Consider the following 23,916-nt stretch of genomic DNA (forward strand, 5'->3'; position numbering starts at 1 on the left):
AAATTTTTCTCCCTCTTTTTCTCCTGTTCCTCCTCCCCAAGACAGCACATAATATGATATAGATTATACATGTATGATCATGTAAAACATATTTTCACATTAGTCATGTTGTGAAAGAAGAAACAGAACAAAAAGAAAAAACATGAAAAGAACAAAGAAAGTAAAAGTAGGATGATATGATCTGCATTCAACCTCCATCAGTTCTTTCTCTGGATGTGGATATCATTTTCCATCATGGGTCTTTTGGAAATACCTGCACTTTAGAAAGAGCAATTTGACATCTGAGTAGAGAATGGCCTAGAATGGGAAGAGACATTGAGGCAGGGAGACCCCTCAGCAGGCTATTACAATAGTTCTGGCCTAAGACGATGAGGGCCTGGGCCATCATGATTGCAGTGTTAGAGGAGAGAAGAGGGCATATGTGAGAGGTGTTACCAAGGTAGAAATGACAGGACTTGACAACTGATTGGATATGGGAGATGAGAGTGTAGAGTCAAGGCTGACAAGGATGTGAGTCTGTGTGACTGATAGGGTGGTGGTGCCTTCCACAGCCATACAGAAGTGAGGATGGGGATGGGTTTGGAGTTTGAATGAGGCCAAAATATTAAGTTCGGTTTTTGACATGTTGAGTGTAAGATATCTAGAGTACATCCTTTTTAGGAGCGTCCAATAGGCATTTAGAGATGGGAGAAAGGAGGATATTAAAGAGGTTAGTGTTGGACAAGTAGATATGAAAGTTATCTTTTTAGAGATTATAGTTTAGTCTGTGGGAGCTGGCAAGATAGCCAAGCTAAACAATATAGAGGAAGAAGAGAAGAGGGCCCAGGACAGAGCCCAAGGTCACATCATAGTAAAGGTCAGAGGCTAGATTTGAACTAACATTCTCTGATTCCAGAGGCAGTGATCTTTCCAGTGTAAAACTGCTTCACACTGGATAGCATGATGCCCAAAATAGTGGGGAAAGTAAATCTGCTGGCTTTACCCTGCCATTTATTGGGGAAATGTCTCGTGTTACTCCTTTGCAAGTAATGCTAGCTTTCATTCTTAGATACATACTTTTATCATATTCACAACAACAAAGATGTTATGTTTACATATAGGTCAAAATATTTATGGCAGCACTTTTGTGGCACTGAAGAAGTAGAGACGAGATGAGTGCTCATTGATTCCTTAATGGCAAATCATATCATGTTATATAAATTTAACGAAGCAGAAGAATTCAGAAAAGACATGGAAGACATTAACTATTATAAAATGAAATAAACCAGGAAAACATTATATACAGTAATTATAACAATATAAATGGAAGAAACAAATCACCAAAACTGAATGCCATATATTAATGACCAAACTTAGGTCCCTTAGCATGGGTGAGGAAATGGACATCCCTCCGTAACAGAAGCAGAGGATTATAGGTGTGAAATGATACATATACTGTCAGACATAGTTGCTATGTTGACTGCTTTTGGTGAAAATTTCCTCTCTTAAATAATTGATTCGAATGTTAGGGGAGGAGAGGGATATATTTATATATAAAAGTCATGTAAAAAGAAATGATCAATATTTTTTAAAAGCAAAGGAAATGGAACATTTGCAGAGAGAAAATCTTAAATAATCACCACATACTTGTATGTTTTGAAAAGGGAGGTAATAGGGAAGCACTGGAGCTTATTGAATATATGTGGGGCTCATAACTCCACCTTCAGAAAATTGTCTCAACAAATCTGTGAGGGCTGGATTAGTGTGGGGAGACAATTTGGAAGCTATTGCAATAATTCCGAGGTGATAGAGGCTTGAATTCAAAGGGGACATATGCAAGAGATGTTACATAGACAGACAGACAGACACACACACACATACACACACAAAAGTAGTATATGACTAGGGAGAATCAAGATGACATCAGAAATGGATGACTACAAAGATGTGGGTGCCCTCATTAAGACTAATGTATTTAGAAGTGGGTGGACATGAAAAAGTTTGTCTTGTGATGGTCCCTGCCTCCCCCTGCCCACCCCAGTTGATGTTGCAACACAGGTATATGTGACTGCTGCTACTGCTGCTGTAGGATACTCCCCATGGAAAACATAGGCGAGGAACCACCTACATCAGCCATCCTGCTGGATCATTGCCATTTCTCTCAGATCACCTTTAACTACATGGAGAAATTTTACATCCCTAGAGGAGACATCACGTGCTATTAAATCCTCACTTAGCATTTCATTCCCCACCAGAGACTGTTGGCATCTTTATGGGAGGAAGGAAGAGAACCCAAGAATATGATATCTTTATATGGGCTGCTTTGCCTGCCACCCTCCACAGTAAATTGTCTTTTCAGTGACAAGTGTAGTTTAAAGCTTCCTACCTATCCAAGGACAATGATGTTGTCCAGGGGGCTGGTGTCCCTTTCCAGTTCCATCCGGAAAGCAAGGAAAACATTTTAGTGGTCACCACTCAGGGAGAGGGGGAGGAGTTTGAATAGCTTAACCAGAAACTGCACCAACAGAACCAGGAACTGAAATATACTTGTGTTAGTCTCCAGAAACAGAACTCAGCCATGCATGGTGAACTCCAAAAGGGTCAGGAACTGCAGGAGAGACTCTGAGAGATATCACTAAGATGTTACAGTACAGGGTCAGTGTTGTGATTAAAGAGAATGAGGGTCTGAAAAGACAGAATGGCTGTGTTCAACCTAGTTCAACTTAGAGTGCAGAACCAGAATGCATCCTCAGAAAATGAGAAGATGGGCATTAGGATGAAGACCAGCCTTGATTACCTTGATCAGCTTCAGGCACAGATTTCAGTTCTGGATAAGTAAGAATAATGGATACTTAAAATTCTGTCCATTCTTGATTTCTGAAGAAAAATAAAATCATCTCTTAACAAAAATAGTGGATTTGGGGGAAATGGTTATGAGATATAAGAGAAATGGGATGTCAATAACAAGCCTGGAAAACACTGAATGATAAAACCCAGAGACCTGTAAAAAATAAAATAAATAAAAAGAGAAAACAATGATTTTATTAGGAAAAGCACCTAACAGGACACCTCAGAGCCAAAGCTACCCTTGATCGTAGCTTCAATAGGTTGAGAAGTTCATGTTAGAGGATACTACAGTAGTCCTGGGGGTAGTAACCAAGACATCTCCTATAGTAGAGAAAATTAGGAATAGAGAAGAATGAAGAAACATGAGAGATGCCCTAGAGATACATTTAGCAGCACCTGGTAGCTGATCAAGGGAGAGGAAGAATCAAAGATTCCACAGGAGAGGCTGAGTGAATGGAGGTGGCTTTGACCAAGACAGTGAAATCACAAGTTACTTTGCCATATAAAAAAAAATCGTTAAGAGCAGCCTGTGAGCCAGGCACTCTGCTAAGCTGGAGAAATATAAAGAAAGGTAAAAAACAGTCCCTGCCCTTGAACTCAGGGTGTAAGGGAGGAGACAACGTGCAAACAATTCAGTACAGAAAAGAGCTTTACAGAAAAAAATTGAAGACAATCTTAGAGGGCAGGTACTAAGATGAAGGAGGACTTTGAAGGGCTTTTTGCAGAAGGTAGGACTTTAGCTGGGACTTGAAGGAAATTAGGAGAAGAATGTGCTCCAGGCATGGGGGACAGGCAGTGTAACTGCCAGGAGTCAAGGAATAGAGTGTTATGGACCAAAGAGTACATGAAAGGCAGTAAGGTATAACAAGACTAAAAAGGTAGGAAGAAGCCAGTTTATGAAGGGCTTTATGAGCCAAGCAAGGGATTTTATATTTGATCCTAAAGTCAATAAGGAGCCACTGGAGTTGACTGAATAGAAGAGTCACCAAACCTTGCTTTAGGAAGATCAATTTGTTCTCTACAAGTAGAGAAAATAGCATAAAGATCAACAGACAGGGCTTCCAACTGTTTGACCTAATAATACATACATAATTACCAGAGAGAGAAACACCACCATATGGGTTTTCAAAGCTGAGGGGGGCTCCTTAACAGCTACCCAGAGTCTCATCTGGCCAAATCACACAAACATTCTTCCCATGAGTGAACCCCAAAGCAAAATGCTAACCTCAGAGTTTACATACCCTTCGCAGAGCCAGAGAGCGTCATAATCCTCCTGACCCAGTGCCTAGCAAAAGATGTAGGCCTTCCTGAAAAACAAGCCTCCCCTAATCAAGCTTCCCTTAATGAGTTCCATGTGAGGCCTATTAATGGGTGTGGAAGATCAACAAATCACATTAACATTACATAGTTAAAAACGCAGGTGTTTTTATGCTCAAGCATTGATTCAGGATTTAAAAAAAATACCTGAATAAAGATAGGAGTTTCCGATAAGCCTTTATGGAGAAAATTATGTCAGACAGAGAAATAAAATTCTTTCACATGTTGCAATCTCATAATTTCATAATCCCATGATTCCTTCAATATCACAAAAGTTGAACAAATTAGTTAAATAGGAACATAATCTCATATATCCTCAAGGAAATGTCCAGACTCAATAGGTAAACTAAGTCAGATTACAGATTAAAAACTGGGTTTACAAAATCCTATACTTATTAAATCTCTAAGGCTTCATGTTAAAGAAGTTACAGTAGGCTGGCTAATTGAGAGGAAAGGATTTGAATATCACTAAGGCTCAATGTTAGGGAAATTCTTCCACAAATAAAATATTTTTGGAGGGAGGTTGTATTCCATTCCTCCTCTCATTTGGTTTCTTATTTTAGGAATGTCAAAACTCTTCTCTTAATACTATCATTCCATGTTTCATGGAGTTCTTTTCTTTTCTTTTTGGGTATATGGGTCAAGTGACTTCCCCAGGGTCACATGGTCAGTAAGTATCAAGGGTTTGAGGATAGATTTGAACTCAGGTTTTCCTGACCCCAGGATGGGTGCTCTTTCCACCGTTTTTTTTTTAAGCCAGGTGAGGTTAACAGGGAATAGCTTTCAGGAGTTAGCCAGGTGTTCAGGAGAAAAGGTATAATAAAATATAATTTAAAAAAAAGAAAATTAAATGTTCCCATCACTGTTTGCTTTGTTTTCATCATCGAGGGGTCTGCAATACCTCAAAGATCAAAGAATCATACACTATCAGGCAAACACAAGCACCAGGAAACATTAATGATCATTTATATTAAATGACATGAAATCTCCTTAATCCAAATTGCCCCTCATAATCTACTGCAAATGTCCATTTAATCAGTTTGTTCCCTCTTGGGTCTTAGCTATCCCATGTAGCCATCTCATCCTGGGAAACATTTTTTTTTGAATTCTGGAATATGTCTCATTCCCAGGGCAGCTCTAGACAGGGCCCCTTCAATTGATTTGCTTCCCTGGTTCCAGGTCACTTGCAGAGGTTCCCTATATAATGCTTCTAAAAGCTGCTAGTGAAAAGACCTAATACAATTTAGTAAGGCCTAACAGAACTTCCTTAATTTGCTCTTCCAGTAACTAGTTCATGTGGTGAAAACTAGTGCTTGTCTTATGGAGCTAACCTTATTAACAACGGAACTATAAGAGCATCCAATTAAGAACCCATAATTCATCTTCAGAGGATTTCAGCTTTTAGATATGACTTAATTTTTTTATTTTTATATGCACCCTGTACCTGATATGAGTAATGTCATCTACAGGATAAAGGAAGAACTAAAATGATCCATGAAGTCCTGACTTGTAAAATGAACCCTTTTCTCTCTTAATATTATCAGACTTTAAAGTGGGGTGGAGGGGACTAATTTATTTTTCATGTGATTTTTTTCTTTTCTTTTTTTTAGGAGGGGGGAAGACAGGGCAATTGGGGTTAAGTGACTTGCCCAAGGTCACACAGATTAGTAGGTGTGTCAAGTGTCTGAGGCCACATTTGAATTCAAGTCCTCCTCACTCCAGGGCTGGTTCTCTACTCACTGTGCCATGTAGCTGCCCCAATTAATGTGATTTTAAATTTAAAATCCACAATTAATTTTTGAGAATTTATATTACTAAAACATAGTTAAAGCCCCTATATCCCAGTGGCGAACAAAAGAAAAAACGTTTTTACAACAACAACAAAATCTTGTATGTATATTTGTTTGAATCTTAAGGGTGATCAGTGCTTTACTGTGCTTTTTCAATCTTGTTCTTAATTGCAATTAATTACCTTCAGGATCAAAAGAAAAAAATTAAAAATATATCACACAGCTTCTACTTTTGTCATTGTTACTAGCAGAAATGCTTGGAAACCAGTTACATACACATATATCCTATTTCTTTTTGAGAAAAAGAGTCTTGTTGATTTTCTCAAAATAAAGTTTGTATGAAACTTTAAACTTTTATATCTTTATCACATCACATCTTCATCCTATCCTTCCTCTCAGTATATAAGTATGTATATGTCATCACATCATGTAGAAAAGGGAAGGTATTGTCCAGACCTGAAGTCACACATGAATGCACAATCATTAACAAGGAGATGGATGGCAAGATGAAGAACTCATTTACCTAGTTATTTACAATAGGAATGTGAAACAAATACTAGCCCCAAATTTGGAATAGTAAAGTTAAAAAACCCATTAAGGTCTTTCATACTTGCATCCTATTAAAGTAACCCAGAGATGTTTGAGTATTGCAGCAAGATTCATTATATTAAAAATTTTACAGATATGATTATAACAATACCAAGACTGTCTCATCAAGGGCATGGACCAACCTGACATAAGAGTAACAGGATAAAGAGGACAAATTTATAATTCTGGGTGACTTTAATGCCAGAGAAGAAGTAGACTATTAGACATGGCAAGCAGTCCTTGAGAGGAATGAAACCAGGAACAACAACAGCAATGACCACTTACTACTCAAGTCTAAGCATCTCATGACCTCATCAGCAACATTGTCTTCCATTTGCCTAAGTGCAAATAAAACTGTATGGATGCATCCTTGCAGCAAACATTGTCATTTAGTAGTCTATTTCATTGTAAGGAAAAGAGACAGAAGGGATGTGAGAATGACAAAGATGATATGTGGTGCAAAGCACTGCATGATCATAGACTTATCTTCTCCAAGCTAAACATTCACATTCAACAAAAGTGGTGACTCCAAGGCAAGATGAAGATTAGAAAGCTTAGTGTCAACAGAGCACTTCTCTCCATGCGAACAATTTATTAATATGGAGGGAAAGTTGAGCGAACACATGGTTAGGAATGGTGGAACAGAAAAGGAGTGGATAGCTTTTAGAGATTTGGTGCACAGCATTGCATTTACTTATCTGGGCCAGAACACTTGTAAACATCAAGATTGGTTTGCCAAAAATCATGGGGAAATTCAGAAGCTACTAAATGAAAAACAAGAACTCCATAGGGTTTACCAGCGGGATAATTCATCCATTTCTGAGAAGGCATCATTTAATTCCATCAATAGTAAAGTACAGGATTTTGAGGGGGCGGAGCCAAGATGGCCACATGAAGGCAGCGTCTCACTGGAGCTGTCTCACAAGGTCTGTCAGATTCCTATAAAAAAGTGAATCTGAGCAGATTTGAGAGAGTCAGAAACCGAGAGCAGTCTGCGTGGGGCAGATTTCCAAGCCGGGAGAGTCTGAAAGGCCGAAGGCACGCATCTGTAGGCTCGGAGAGGGCTCGGCGTGGGGAGCTGCTCCAGACCAAAGCAGAAGCGGCCCGGCCGGGAAATCCATGTGGGAGACAGGCTGGGAGAAAAGATCCCCAGGCCTCCCAACACAGGACAGCAGTCTGTGGAAGCGAGGAGAGTGAAAAAAAAAAAAAAGTAAAGTACAAATGAAGCTTAGAGTGATCCAGGATTTTTGACTCAGTAAGAATTTAGTTTTATGCTGATAGTGATAATCCAAAGCACTTGTATGATTCCCTTAAGGCTATTTATGGACCAAAGAGCTATGGTGCATCTCAACTACTCAGTGCTGATGGAGCCACGTCCTGGAGACGTGGACTGAACACTCATAGCTATTTTAACAGATTGTCTTCAATGAATACTAAAGCCACTCACCATAACCTTCAGGTTAAAGTCAGTCCCTCTCTAACTGGACTTCCAACTGAAGAAGAGGTTTTGAATGCCTACGTGTGTCAAAGTACCTGGTGCTGATTCTGTTACAGCTGAAATTTACAAGGCAGGGGGTCCACTGCTCATACAAAAGCTGAATGAAATCTTCTGGGTTATATGGCAAGAGGAGATTATCTCCCAGGAGTTCAAGGATGCCTCCATTGTCCATCTCTAGAAATGAAAAGAAAATTGGTTGTTGTGTGACAATCACGGGGCTGGGGGCAGCGGCGGGGGCGGGGGTGATGGAGGAGAGGGGAGGAACATCTGTCTTTTAGTCATTGCTGGCAAGATTCTTGTCAGAATCGTCCTTAATAGGAGGATAGTCATTTGCCTGAGAGTCAGTATGGCTTCAGAAATGGCTGAGGAATTGGAGATATGTTGTTTGCAAGCCGACAACTCCAGGAGATATTCCGGAAGTAAATAAAGGTCTGTATATGACATTTGTCAATCTGATCAAGCCTGTCAGTTATGAGGTCTTGTGGAAGATCATGGCAAAATTTTGTCAACTTTTTTGTTTTTTTGGTTGACTCCCTTCTTTCTTCTAGCCAATCTGAATTTTTTCCTTTTCTTTCTTTTGTTTTACACTCAACATATTTTATTTTTAGCATATTAGCCAGAGACAACTTCTTTTTCAACAGTAGGCTTAAACAATCTGATAAATATGCCTGGTAAAAGAGTATTCTTTGTTAGAACACAAGGTAGATATAACATTTTCAGAAAGCATTACATTCACATAATTTTAAAATTGAGAACTTATTCATCACAAGAATTCTACTTAAAGAAGTTCTTAATCACATCTTATTAAAGAGCACAAATGTAAATATGTTTAATAATAAATGCAAGTCTTGATGTAATTTACCTTTAATGAGAATTTGATGCACAAATATTAACAAATTAAAACCTAATAATGTAAATGGTTTCATTGCACCATTTTATTTTTCTATAGCACATAAATACAAGCATATTTTGACTTATGAAAAATAATAAAGTATAACCTTGATTGATTGGAATGCTTAGGGTATTGGTCTGTGTAACTAATGGCCAATGTTTAATTCTTCTAAGTAAAAACCTTTCAAGAATATAATAGTTCAATTTTTGTCTTAATTTTACAGCCTTTACTAAGCTAACACACATTGTGATGGCTAAGAATCTTGCTGTGCCTTAATCATAATTAAGCTCAATCAAATCTACCTTTCTAATGTCATGTACAACTTTACAATACCAAAAACATCCTTTAGAAAATACACATGGCTAGATAAGTTGCATTTTTTATAAGAATCTTTTGCCTTTTCCATGAGCATTAGGTCAGAAACTGGAGTATCATGGGATGATATCAGTGAAAACAAATCATTGAAAACTTGGTTTAGGAGTGCTAATTTATGCATTTGCCAAACACAGCGGTGTACACTACCTGTGTTTTACTACGGAGTAGCAAAGAATTTAACCTGCTTTTTCTGAGCCTTGATTTCATACAATGTACAGGAGCCAACATACTAAGCATTATTATGCCTGTGGGTTAACACTTTCCTATTATAACCCATTTCCTTTTTCTTTTAAGGGTTTATCTCTTCTTTTCCTTATAGGTTTCTGGAAAGGCATAGATGTTTTATCCTCTACAGTAGTTAAAAGAGTATATACTTGGCTCTTTTCTGCTGCTTGTTTACACAATCTAATATTTACTTTTTTCTTCCCCACTATGTTGCTGCTTTGTTTTTTCATTTTGACCCTTTTGGCACCATTCTTATTCCTTCTGGATTTTGTGGGTCACCATGATATTACTATTTGTCTCTTATATGGCTTGCTCCTTTCTTTCTTTCCTACCACTTCTGTTTTAACTTGACTTTTTTGTTTTCAGTGATCATGGTGCTTAAACTGTCTCCTTTTCCCCTGCCAGCCCCATTGAACTTTGGGTTCGGTAGACTAAAGGGAAGATTATGGCACTTCCTTGAGCTTTGTGTGATTTCAGGTCTTCTCATTGGTGTTCATTCCCTTTAAGATTTCAATGCAGAATTATCCACATCAAAAGATCAGGATTATCTGAAAGTTCTTCAAATATACTCATGTAGGGGTATAAATCAGCAACAGATACATTTAATTTAAATTCCCACTACTAACTACAATTAATTCTACGGGAACATAGGTAGATTAGCTGGTGTGAGATGTCATTTTGGTACCTCTGAGTTAACTGGAAATCTGAATGAAATATTGGAGTCAATTGAGATCTAGACAACCCAAATGATAACGAACACAAATATTTACCTGTTAATCAATTCATCTGCTGTTCTTAGCTTAAATCTTATGGAAAACACACATTTATTCACCTCTTTCTATGTTCTCTGGAAATTCTTATTTGTAACTCAGACAAATAATTTAATCTATGGTTGACACACGATTTTAAACAAGAAATTTTCATTTTCCTATTTCACTGGCAAAGAATTACTTCTCAGTAATGTCATCTTTCTATGTTAAGACAAAATCAAAACTCCTGCCATAAATATAGTGACTTAGCAGAGGAGAGGTTGGCTCTTTTGTTAAGGTAGCTGTTTTGTTCACGGTATGTATTCCTTCTTTAAGTAAAGAATCAGTGTCCTTATGGGAGTAGGTACATAAAACTGTAGATAGTCTGATTGCAACATTGCAAAATAAATATCAGTGTTTATTCGGAAAGATAATGGTAAATTTCCACTTAGCAGAAATTAACAACTCCCAGCACGATCTCTAGGAATTATTTGTAGTATGAAGTCATGCTTTAGGAAAACATTCCCAGCACTGTCCTCAGGATTTATTCCTATTCCATCATTTGTATTTGTTGCATTGTACATTCGCATCACTTGTTTCTGCAGGAACTTTAATTTCTTCTGCAGTAAACTTTAAGATTGTTGTCAAAGGAGTATTTTCAACAGCACTGTGTACTTTGTACGGCAGCTGCCAGTCCAAGGTCACTGTGATCTTAAAGGAAACGTTCGACATAGTGAGGTGGTGGCTAGCCTTTGGGAAGCCTCACGGTGGTGGGCAGACGCCTCATCTGGCTCAATTCTTCTTCGCAGTCTCAGCAGTCAAAGCCCCTGCCTTCCTTTCTTCACTCTCGGAGGTTCCACCCACATTTTTTTCCCAAGGTGGAGAAGGGGCAGGGGGGTGTTTGGGACACTTTCTTCTTTTTTGGAAACAGTCTCTGCAGACTTATGTATTGTCTCTAAACGAACACTTGAATGTTTACAGGTTTCTGCCATTAATTCATAAGGATTTTGCTTTGGTGGGGTTCTCTCTTCTTTTTTTTTCCCTATACATATATGTATCAACAATTGGGCTAGCAGCTTCTGTGGGGGTGTAAGATCCACCAACAACCAGCACCCAGAAAGCTGCCAATACAGGTCTTTTTGATCTGCTTTACTTAAGGAAAGCAACATTAAGGGGTTAACAATGTTACTTTAATCCAGCATACAAGTAACATCTCCCTAGTTCAAGGGAAAAAGTCAGCACCCTGAATTACAGACCAAATACAATTCGTGGTTTTCAACATCTGGGTGTACAGCTGGGGAGCTCATTAGAACGGCTGGCCCAGTGTCACACACAACTCCTGCTGTGGCTCAGAGTTCTGAGAGAGAGAGAGAGAGAGAGAGAGAGAGAGAGAGAGAGAGAGAGAGAGAGAGAGAGAGAGAGAGAGAGAGAACTCTAACCTCTGTGCTTATGTATCCTGTTCAGGGCCCGACCTCACCCAGGCTGGGCGTGAAGTTCCCCACCTCCAATATCATCACATCAGATACAAATCAATGGCTCCCAATTGTCTCAGTGCTGAGAAATACAGAAACATCTCACTTTATCTGCCCCATTCAAACAAAGGCCAGTATCATTAAAGGTCAACAGCAAAAAGTCCCACCTTAATTACTTAAATGGAAAAAAAGATCCCACATATACATTATAGACATAAGGGTTTCCACATGCATCACTGAATGGAGGATAGGTTCCCATTGGTAAGGAAAACACCAAAATTTTGCTTCCACATGTAAAAGTTGTAGGCATGTCTAGTTCCCTTTAAGGATGTTCTGCTGGTAACCTGGACAAAGGGGAAGGCTGACAGGATCATGTTTGGCTACTGGAGCCCTCTAGGCATAAGCCTATCTTAATTATAAAACATTAAGGAACTGATAGAAGGTTTTGTTGCAAAAATCAGTTAATCAATAAACCAATAAATATTTATTAAGCACATTATTATATGCCAGGCAGTATGCTAAGTGGTGGGATACAAAAAGAGGCAAAAGACAAAAGGGGATTACAATCTAAAGTTTAGGGCACAGGCAAGTGAGGGAAACAGTAGAGTTCCCTTTTTATGTTCTGTAGACCAATAAATGAATCAGCTATTGCTGAATATGGAGAGTGTGGGCCAGAAGGGATGCTTATCATTTCTTAGGCATGGATCATTTTTGCCTGAAAGATCTGTTCGATCTAAGGTTGTCCATATGTATGCACACAAACATTATTTTTTCTTTATATATAGGCTCACCTGTTTGTGGAAAAATACACTTGTCTATGTTAAGTATGATTTCGATGTTACTCTTTTTGCATTTGAGTCTTTCAAATTAACCGAAGTTGTCTACTCTTCTTCCCTTTGTACCTCAGTTTTGTAAAGAAGGGATGGGTACCTCATTCCCCAACGTAGATCCAAACCTCTCCTCAAATCTCTACCTACACCAGGATTAACGACAACAGGCAAGGATTTAACAGCCACCAAATTTTCTTCTCTATGAAAGATGGGGGGCAGGGAATGAAATTATAGCAATGAAAGGACAGTCAGCAAGGTGGGATGGGTACAGAGCATTGGCATGGGAAGAAGTCCCCAGATCCTATTCCTGGCTGTCTAATCAGAATTTCCTCCTGGGTTCAGCCTTTTTCTAAAGTGACAAGAAATTGTCCACTATTTTAATGAACATACAGGCTTTGCCCTAATCTCTCTTCAATAGGAAAGCAATGTTACCTATAGTTACAGTCTCACCAAGATGCCCATTAGTTCTAGTCTGGGAATGGAAGGAAAAACCACTCCCATCTTTCAGTCATATTGTAGGCACCCAGAGCTAATTGGGTTGAGGATTAAAAGGCAGGTGGCCTACTTGATCCTGCCTATATTTGCTCCCATGTGGTAGATGGTGGAAATGGTCACTAGTTTTCGCTACCAGCTTCTCTTTTTCAGGTTTTCTCTAAATACAGTTCTAGAACTCCAGGTGCCCCATGTGTCACCAGCTGGTGAACTCTGCTTAAGCTTCTTCTCTTCGTATCAGTACACAGGTACAGAGCTCAAAAAGCCAGAGCAACACTAAAATTCAGCTATAATTGCTTCATATTGAGTACATAATTTCTTTTAGAGAGTATTAGAGAGTCAAAAGGGTCTGGAGAAAGTGACCAACCTGCCTCCTTGCTGGTCATGTTTTTGCTCAACTCTGGAAAAAAGTCTCTGTTTGAAATATCTTTGTAAGGATCTGATATTAAAGGTATACAGACAACTAATACAAATACATAATACCAAAAGTCACTCCCCAGTAGATAAGGTGTCAAAGACTGAATGGTTCTCAAAACCAGAATTGAAAACTATTAACAATCATATGAAAGAGTGCTCCAGATAATTAATAATAAGGGAAATGTAAATCAAAATAGCCTCACACTCAGCAAATTAGCAATGATGAGGAAAGATGAAATTAGTCAGTATTTGAGATGTTGATAGACCCACTAATGTGCTGTTGGAGCTGTAAATTGGTGAAACCATTTAGGAATGTCATTTGGAATAATGAAAAAAAGTGACTATGACGTCCACACCCTTTGATCCTGTCTCCTCTGCTAGCCCCAAACCTCCAAGGAACTCAATGACAAATATAAAGGCCCATATATACCAAAATAATTATAGTAGCACTCTTTTCTTGCAGTAGTTAGAAACTGAAAAATGTAAATACCCATCAATTAGGCAATGGCTAGACATGTTCTGGAGTATTAATAAGTCTATCTATCAGTGAGCATTTAGGTCATGTGCCTCACACTGGATCTACAAAGAAAAAGCAAAATCCGTCCCTGCCCTTAAATAGCTTGTGTTCTTATTTGGGGCATAACAGGTACACAAAGAAGTAAATAAAATACATAAGAAGTGAGGCAGGGGGAAGGCTCTAGCGGCTAGGAGGACCAAGAAAAGCCTCCTGCAAAGGCTGCAACTGATCCAAGTTTTGAAAGAAGCGAAGTATTTTGGGAACTGAAGATGAGGAGGGAGAGCATTCTAGACATGGGGAACAGCCTCAGCAAAGGGAAAGAGATGGATTATTATAGGTGAGAAGCACTAAATAGCTCAGCATGGCAGGACTGTAGAGTATGTGGAATAAAGAGATGTGCTAGATGAGGGGAAATGTAAGAAGAGTCCACATCATGAAGGGCTTTAACTGCATAGCAGAGTAGTTTTTATTTGCTCCTAGAGGTAGTCATTGAAAATTAACGAGTGTCAGTTTGGGAGTATGTGTGCAACATGGTCAGATCCACACTTTAGGAAAAATGCTTTGGCATCTGTGTGGAGAATGGACTAAAGTAAGCAGAGACTTAGAGCAAGGGGTCCAATTAGAAGGCTATTGAAGAAAGAATAGTCCAAATTGGGGATAGCTAGGTGGCGCAGTGAGTAGAGAACCAGCCCTGGAGAGAGGAGAACCTGAGTTCAAATCTGACCTCAGACACTTGACACACTTACTAGCTGTGTGACCTTGGGCAAGTCCTTTAACCCAAATTGCCTTGCTTTCCCCCTTCTCCCCCCGCAAAGAAGAATGTTCCGAATAACTCATAATAGAAATGCACATCAGAGCAAGCCTGAGATTTCACCTCATACCCTGAAAATTGGCAAAGATGACAAAAGATTGCAACAGTCAATGTTGGAGAGGTTGTGGGAAGATAGGCATCCTTAGTGGAGCTGGAGGTACATATGACTATTTTGGAAAGCAAATTGGAATTATGTAAATCAAGTGACTAATGTGTCCATACTTTTTGACTTAGCAATTACATTTCTCAGCTTATAACCTATGGAGGTCATTGATTAAAAGAAATTCCTCATATATGCCACAATATTTATATAAATTTTTTTTGATAGCAAAGAATTAGAAACAAAATAGATACTCATCAGTTGAGAAATGGCTAAACCAATTGTGGTACATGAATGAGATGGAATATTACATTCCGATGGAATAGATGAAGAACATGATGAATGTGATGCCAGGAAAACTATATATACAAGGACAAGAACAGTGAAAATGGGAAGAACAGCCATGCACATGCACATACACACACACACACACACACACACACATGCGCGCGCACACACACACATACCCTAAAAGTGAATGCTTTGAAAGTATGAAGAACAAGCATGACTTGAAAGAAAAGATATGAGAAGATGCTCCCATGCCACTATTTTGCAAAGGTAAAAGATGTACAAGCTTGACCCACTACAATCATTTGCAGACTTTTTAATGTATGGATAAGTTATGCTGATTTTCCCCTTTTTCACATTTTGTTTTTCAAAATATTATTTGTTCCATAGGATGGGAGGGAGAGGAAAAGGGACATGGTGGAAAGGGAAAGATATTTATAAATACATATTTTTAAAAAATAAGAGATTACTGTCTAGGCGAGAAACCATGACTACAATGTGGTATTACTGTGCTGTCAAAAGCAGTTCATATGGTGAATTTAGAAAAGTATGGGAAGCTTATTTGAACTGATGTAAAGTGAAGTAAGCAGAGAAAACAATAAACTCAAGGACTATAGAAATTATGGAAATAACAACCATAACACAATTAAAACTGAATGTTGTGAAGTTATATTGAATAAGCTTGGCCCTAAAGAAAAAGATATGCACTTCTTTGCAGAGGTGGAGGACTATGGGTATGGATCATGGAGTTAAACTTTTTGATGTGTTGGTTACTCTTGCAGAGCTTTCCCCTTGTTTAATTTTTTATAAAGGGTTGTTCTTTGGTAGGGAGAATGAAGCAATTTATGCTTTTGAAATATGAGTGATGGAAAAAGGAAAGACATTCATAAAGATTTATTTTTAAAAAAACCCGATAAGATTTCATCTCAAACCCAACATATTAGTAAATATATATAAAAGTAGACAAATTTCTAGAGAAATTAGAGCTAAAAGATTTATGTTTTTTTAAATGAGACTACTAAAGAATATATACATATATTATATATACATGCACACACACACATATACACATACATATATATTTCTCAGAACCACATGGAACTTTCTCAAAAGTTGAACATCTATTTGGTCACAGAGACTTGAATAAAAGTAAAATGTCAGAATTGTAAATGCATCTTTTATAAATTATAACAAGATAAAAATAATAAGTTTAGGGAGCACAATCAAAAAACAGAGACTGAAATGGAGATTTAACAATGAAATCTTAAATAATGAGCAGATTAAAAGACAAACCATAGAAACTATTAATAATTATGTGAAAGAAAATGTTAATGCTGAATTAGTATAAGCACATTTCTGTGATGCTGCTAAAGTAGACCTCAGGGGGAAAATTACATCTCTAAAATCATTTAACATAGAAAAAAGGAGAGAATTGATGAACTGAAAGTCCATTTTAGAAGGCACAATGACCATAATCACAACTACCCAGAAGAGGTAGGGTCCTTAGCTCTAAGAGAAATCCCAGTCTGTGTAATAAATCTTTCAATACTGACCCACCTATCACCATGGTTCAGGAGTGATTGGGTTGAGGAACTATGTGAAAAAGGTATTACTCATTAGGATCATTTGGAGACTTCTAATCTCTCTGTCTCTGTCTCTCTGAGTCTGTCTGTCTGTCTGTCTGTCTGTCTATCTGTCTTTCTCTCCCTTCCCCCCCACAATCATGTATTGGTTAGAAAAGATAAGCACAACAATATGCTTCTTCTTTCAAACAAAAGGGAATCTTTTAAACTAATAACCAAGAACGTATTCTTCCCTTTCCGCTTTCCTCATTAGAACATTTTCCTGGAAATGTTTATCAGCTTCCTATTATCGAAATTCAATACACCTTGATGTGTCCTGGTTATCAGTTGTGCTGAACCACAGCTGAAACATAATAACACTACTCCTAACAATAAATATATTATTATTATTAATTATAATTATCATATAATTATCTATAGTTATAGTTATTATTTGCTATTTATTATTGCTAATTTTATTATTATTATAGCAATATATTATTATAGCATTGTCCTCCATGGCTCAAGTTAATAGAGACATAATTCTTCTTTAAAGCCTTCCTGAAGTGCCTTATTTAAACATAACATTAATAGGATCATAGATAGAGATGGAAGAGGAATCTAGCAAAATTTCCTTTAATTTATAGTTGGGAAAACTGAGGTCCAGGGAAGGGAGGGTGAGTGGCCAAAGCCATACATATGTAAGAGCATGGACATGGATCCAAGTGGCTCTCAGTCTGGTTTCCTTTCCATTAACCCCATTGCCTCTGAGCATGGTTAAAACAGGTGGCCTTCTTTAGCAGGAATGAAAGAAAACTAAAGGATAAATGCGGAGGTGATCAGCGGTCATTTGATGATATTGTGATCAGCTATTCTGAATCTCTACTGGGGCTAGCAAAATAGAGTAAGCTTATTCTGAAACATGATTTCTGGATTATACAGAAGAAAGGCTTTCCCATTAGTGATGGTTGTGAAACATAGAAATAAAAGGATAATTCCTGTGGGTGTTTACAAGCAGAGTTGAGTTACATCTGCTTGACATGATGAAATTATTCTCCTGCTTGGAGACAGTGGGTAGACCCCATGACTTCCAAGTGGAAAAATTCCCTTTCTGGGGTGATGGGTAAATTATTCATATTGTGTCTTCTCTTCCTCCTGGGTTTGGAAAGCACGTGAAGGGCTGGCTGGAGACTGTAAGAGGTGGCCTGCAGAGGGATTACGCAGTGCTACAGCTCTCCCTCTCATGGGGCTCAGAGAGGTCGATTGTCTCAGAGGGCCAAGCACAGGTCTGCTAATTGAGCTCATCAAAGGAAATGAGGAGCATAAGTCTTAGAACCACAGATTCTGCTCCTTGCTATTCCTTCTGCTCCTTGCTGCTTTAGAAGCTGGGATAGATTGTTGACCATTTAGGGAAACCTTACCAAATCATCAGAAGCCTCCTTTTAAAGAGATGAATATTTTTCTTCCATAGGTTCTTTTCTTCTGGACCCACCAGATTACAGGTATAGAATATGGTTTTAGTTTATATGCATAGGATTTCATATATATGCTAGCTATCATATTTCTTATCTTCTCAATGGGTGGGAGTGTGGTCGAGTGGGGGAGAAAATTCATAACTGGAACAAAAGTTTAATATAAGAATAGTTTATATGCAAAAAATTATTGTCATGATATCAATATAAGAATTACATAAATGTAATCATTGAAATTAAGGGGACCGATTAAATGATCTCCAAGGTCCCTTCAAGCTCTAAAATGTGACAATACCATTGGATTCCATCTTTGTTCTATGTAATTACCCCTGCTCCTGAGTCTAATTGTCCAGCCTGTTCCTAATTTGTTTTACTTCACTTTACATTTTTTTTTCAGATCACATAAGACTGCAACTGATTCAAAATGTGATATTGGAGATATCTTAGACTCTTAGAGCCCAAAAGGAACTCCTGACACCTTCTGGCTCCAGAAATGTCCACTAGGTTATTCACAAAACAACCACAACAACAACAAAAACAATCATCTTCCCCATTGGTGGTGTTTGAATCCAAGAATATGTTTTGGAAATTCACTTTATTTCAAGTTGTAAACTGTTTACTGCTGAAAAAATTTAAAGTGATGGGAAGTTTACAACTTGATATGAAATAAAATAAAGTTCAAATTACACTCCTAGTTTCAAACTCCACTATTTTGGAAGGTGATCATTTGTTTCTGTATTTGTTTGGTTCATTCATTGATAGGAGGCTGTTTAGTTAAGTGAAAAGAATAATTTCTTGGATGTTTCTAGACCTGGGTTCAGAGTCCAGACTTTTAGCTAACCAGCCTCATGACTGTGTATGAGCCACTTAGCTCTCAAGGACTTCATTGTTCTCATCTGTAGAATAAAAGGATTGAAGGTCCCTTTCTGTTCTAGCACCTGATGTATCTGTAAGAGCATGGAAATAAGTGGCAGTACTGAAAATATCTGGCTTTCCAATTTCCAACTTTTCTCCCTTATTTTTTTTTGGAGGAAACTGGATGGAGAACTAGAAGGGGAGTATGGGGGATGTGGCCTGCTGGGCTGCTCAGAGAAGACACTCAGTCCCTGGGGTTCAGTTTTCTCATCTGTGAAATAAGGATACCAAATGTCACTCCCCTGTAGCTCACAGGAGAGATATGGTGTAAGTGGCTTGAGGCCTTAATTTGTAATAATGGGCCGCTTTTACTTTCTTGCCTGCTATTTTGTATTATATCAAGTATTTTGAATGTGAGTCTTTTCTTACTGTTCTGATTGTGTACTTTTTGAATGTAGGATTCATATTTACCAAGAAAAGAAGGGTAAAAATGTCAAAGGAGGGAGATTTACCTAGCGCTCTCAAGAGATAAAGCTATTAGCTTAATACCGAGAAAGGAATGAAATGCACTGTGATGTGTCCTGGTTATCAGTTATGCTGAACCACAGCTAAAACATAATAATACTACTCCTAACAATAGGTATATTATTATTAATTATAATTACTATATAATTACTAGCTATAATCATAGTTATTTGCTATTTATTAATGCTAACTTTTATTATTATTATAGCAAACATTCATGTAGTAATTGCTGTGTGCCAGGCACTGTGCTAAACACTTCATGATTACTATCTCATTTGATCCTCACAACAAGCCTGGGTGGTAGGGGCTATTATTGTTCTCATTTTACAGAAGAGGAAATTGAAAATTATGGAAGCTCTATGTTTACAGCACTTAATAAATATTTTCTTGGGTTAAATTGAATAAGTGCATCCCCAGGCATGTGCACACACACACATGCACCCACACACATGTATACACATTCATAACTTTCCTAAGAAACTTTCCTTCACTTGGCTTCACCCCAGCTTCCCAGGCAGCCTGTTTGATGGACTGAGCTGGTCTGGCTGGTAGAGCTCACCTGTACATTTGAGATCAGCATGATCTATCTGTGAATAAGTGAAGAAGCCAACAGTTTATCTCCCTCCAGATAAGAAGAGAAACTTCTTCTGCGCTGCTTGGCCAAAGGAGAGGGTTGTTTTCTTCTTTGCTTGGGGAATCTATTTGGTCTGGATCCAGGATAACACTGGCCCAGCAAGCAAGAGTCAGTCATTTCTATCTTCTGTTCAACCTTATGCAAGAGTTGAAGGTGATATGAACAGGAAATGTTGCAGCAAGGGAAAACAATATTGTGGGTAACCAGAGGGTAAACCAGTATGTCTTCAAAATAATTGCTAACATTTATGTGGTGTTGTAAGGTTTGCAAAGGAACCACTTCAAACAAATTATTTGTGGGAAGTGTATCTTCACATCTACCCTGTGAGATTAGTGCTATTATTATCCCAGTTTACGGATTGTGAGAAACAGACCAAGAGGCATTGAGTAACCTGCTTAAGGTCAAACAACCACAAAGTGTCTGAGAAAGGATTTGAACCCAGGTCTTCCTGATTTAGTCTAGCACTGCAGCCTTCACACCACATGGGAGACTTATATGGGAGGAATGGAAAATTGGTGTGGTAAGGGGTGAAGGTCTAAATTGCAGGTGCCAGAGACTATCTGTGACTATGGGCCACCTATTGCTAGAGCAGAAAGGAGATTCTGCTGTCTTCTCATCTCCCTTGAGGCAAAAACATTAGAGAAGCTTAATTCATTGTTTCCCAAAGTAGGAAAAGAGACCTTCAACTGGCCCTCTGATTTTGCTGTAACAGAGACATCTTTGCTTCTTACTGAGGGAGATAGCTTCCAATCAGGGGAAATGGGTCCAAATAGTAAGAAACAGGAGCTTTATCCCAATTTCCCAGTGACCCCCATCCATCTCCAAAACCACTGGCTACTTCTTATATATCTCTTTCCCTCCAGTACCAACACAAACATGCATATCTGCACAAGGCCAGTGCTTGAGCTCATAGGCAGATTTGCATCTTAGCCTATCTGACAAGCCTGACCCACTCCTTTCACCTGGTAGCCTTTGACTTCCTCAGATAATAAAGATTCAGGTTTGAGTCTCAGTGCCCATGGAGATGGAATTGGCTCATCAGTTTGCTACATTCTCTTCTAGATTGGTTTTATGTAACAGTGAGTAAATGTCTTCCTTCCTGACCACAGTCCTCCCTTTGTTTTCACCTTCACCCCTGCCCCAACCAGGATCCAACTATGAAGAGTGGGGTCCCTGGCAATTTCTCCGATGTGACAGAGTTTATTCTCCTAGGATTCAGAATTCTCCCAGAATTCCAGATCATCCTCTTCTTGGTCTTCTTGCTCATCTATATGGTCATACTGGTGGGGAACATTGGAATGACAGTCATCATTAAGATAGACTCGCGGCTGCATACTCCAATGTATTTCTTCCTTAGAAACTTGTCCTATTTAGACCTTTGCTACTCAACTGTCATTGCCCCCAAAACTTTGACAAATTTCTTATCCACAAGAAAGACAATTTCTTACAATGGCTGTGCCACTCAGTTTTTCTTCTTTGCTCTCTTTGTCACAACTGAAGGGTTTCTTCTGGCTGTGATGGCCTATGACCGCTTCACAGCCATCTGCTCCCCACTTCTCTATTCTGTGCGCATGTCCCAGCAGGTGTGTATCCAGCTGGTGGCAGGTTCCTACTTTTGTGGGTGCATCAATTCCATGGTTCAAACTGGCTTCACCTTCAGCTTGCAGTTTTGTGGGGAGAACAGAATTGATCACTTCTTCTGTGATGTGTCAGCCCTGATCAAGATCTCCTGTGTGGACACCTTCATGAATGAGATTGTGCTGTTTATACTTTCTGCAGTCATCATTATAACCACCAGCCTGGTGATTCTGGTCTCCTATTCTTACATCCTCACCACTGTCCTGAAGATCCCCTCAACTCAGGGCAGACGCAAAACCTTCTCCACCTGTGGGTCTCACATTGCTGTGGTGAGTTTGTTCTATGGGACAGTGTTCTTCATGTATGCACAGCCTGGGGCCCTCTCATCTCCAGAGAAAAGCAAGGTTGTAGCTGTATTCTATACACTTGTCATCCCCATGTTCAACCCTCTGATCTACAGCCTGAGGAATAGGGATGTGAAGGAATCTATGAAAAGAATCATGGGTAAGAAAAGGTCCTCTCAGTGACCTCCACAGAACAAGAAGTAATGGACAAAGCTGGTCTTGCAAGGGACTTGAATTTGGGTGATTTCAGAAAACCCTGGAAAGAACTGTATGAATTTATGCCAAGTGAAATGAGCAGAACCAGGAAAACAGTATCGGCAACATTGTGTGATGATCAACCATGAAAGACTCAGCTCTTCTTGGCAACATAATGATCTAAGACAAGCACAAAGGACTCACAAGTGAAAATCCTATCCATATCCGGATAAAGAACTGATTAACTCTGAATGCATATCAAAGCATATTTTTTTCATTTACTTTATTATTTCTCATGGTTTTTACAAATCTGTTTCTTCTTTTACAACTGTGACTAATATGGAAATATATTCTTTACATAATAGCACATATACAAACTGTATCAATCTGCCTACCACTTTCAGAAGAGGGGAGGAGAAAGAGGGAGGGAGAAAATTTGGAACTCAAAGTCTTGTAATAATGAATGCTAAAAATTTTCTTGACACATAACTGGGGAAAAGTAAAATACTATTAAACTTAAAAATAAATGCTCCCTCCTTGTCAGTATTTAGACTCAATTGGCATGAGGACACTGGGCCCCAGATCTACCCTACTGCCTTAGATAGCCACCTCTCCCAAGTCTGACTCTACCAGTTTCATACTTGCTCTGGCACACACACTGATTCAGTAACTCTCTCTACTGCTGCCAATGAGTCATGTACATTGCCACTTTTTCCAGGGTCCCTTGATCACCACCCTCTCCCACATACATTCACTTAGTCTTGTTATCCCAAAGCCATTCTTCACTGAAAACACTTCAAGATTTCTCTACTTGCACAGCTAGCTGTTCAAGAGAAGGGGAAGAGAGGGAAGAATAAGCAGGAACTACTACCTTCAGAAGGGGTCAGGGAGCAAGAGGCTTTTTCACTCTTTGGAGACTGGGTGGTAGAAATGCAGGGATGCTGAGAATTTCTGGATAGAAAAGACAGCTGGACAGAGGGTGATTCCAAGAGAACAACACAGTGATACCAGTCCAGGGATTCTAAATGCTCCTTTGAAATGACAGGGACAAGGTAATATGCTGCTTATTTTTAACAGCTTGAATAATCTTGCCAGGACACTTGAACAACTTTAAGTTGTTCAGTTAAGTCAGAGCTCAAAAAATTGGAGGGATTTTTTTCCCTTTGTAGCTTTACTGATTAGCTCATCCTGAGTTATTCACTGGGAAGATATGAATGCAACATGAAGAATGTATTTTGGAAATACTTTGCATATATATATTTTTTTAATGCAATTTATTTATTTAACAAATTTGGTTTTCAGCATTGATTTTCACAACAGTTTGATTTACAAATTTTCTCCCCATTTCTGCCCTCCCCCCCCACTCCCAGATGGCGTATATTCTGGTTGCCCTGTTCCCCAGTCAGCCCTCCCCTCTATCACCCCCCTCCCCTCTCATCCCCTTTTCCCTTCCTTTCTTGTAGGGCAAGATAAATTTCTACGCCCCATTGCCTGTGTATCTTATTTTTTAGTTGCATACAAAAAGTTTTTTGTTTTTGAACATCTGATTTTAAAACTTTGAGTT

At 38.7% G+C, this 23,916-nt stretch overlaps 1 protein-coding gene and 2 pseudogenes across 1 annotated transcript; 2 read left to right on the plus strand and 1 right to left on the minus strand.

Moving 5' to 3' along the window:
- The first annotated feature begins 2,078 nt into the window (after positions 1–2,078).
- LOC118857860 lies at positions 2,079–2,818 on the plus strand (annotated as a pseudogene).
- Positions 2,819–10,718: 7,900 nt separating this feature from the next.
- On the minus strand, positions 10,719–10,992 carry LOC118856931 (annotated as a pseudogene).
- A 10,400-nt stretch (positions 10,993–21,392) lies between these two features.
- LOC118856921 (olfactory receptor 9K2-like) lies at positions 21,393–22,340 on the plus strand. Its single transcript, XM_036767474.1, has one exon. The coding sequence runs from the start codon at positions 21,393–21,395 to the stop codon at positions 22,338–22,340; it is 948 nt and encodes a 315-aa protein (XP_036623369.1).
- Positions 22,341–23,916: the final 1,576 nt, after the last annotated feature.

Source organism: Trichosurus vulpecula, chromosome 7, assembly GCF_011100635.1.
Source record: "Trichosurus vulpecula isolate mTriVul1 chromosome 7, mTriVul1.pri, whole genome shotgun sequence".
Classification (NCBI taxonomy): Eukaryota; Metazoa; Chordata; class Mammalia; order Diprotodontia; family Phalangeridae; genus Trichosurus; species Trichosurus vulpecula.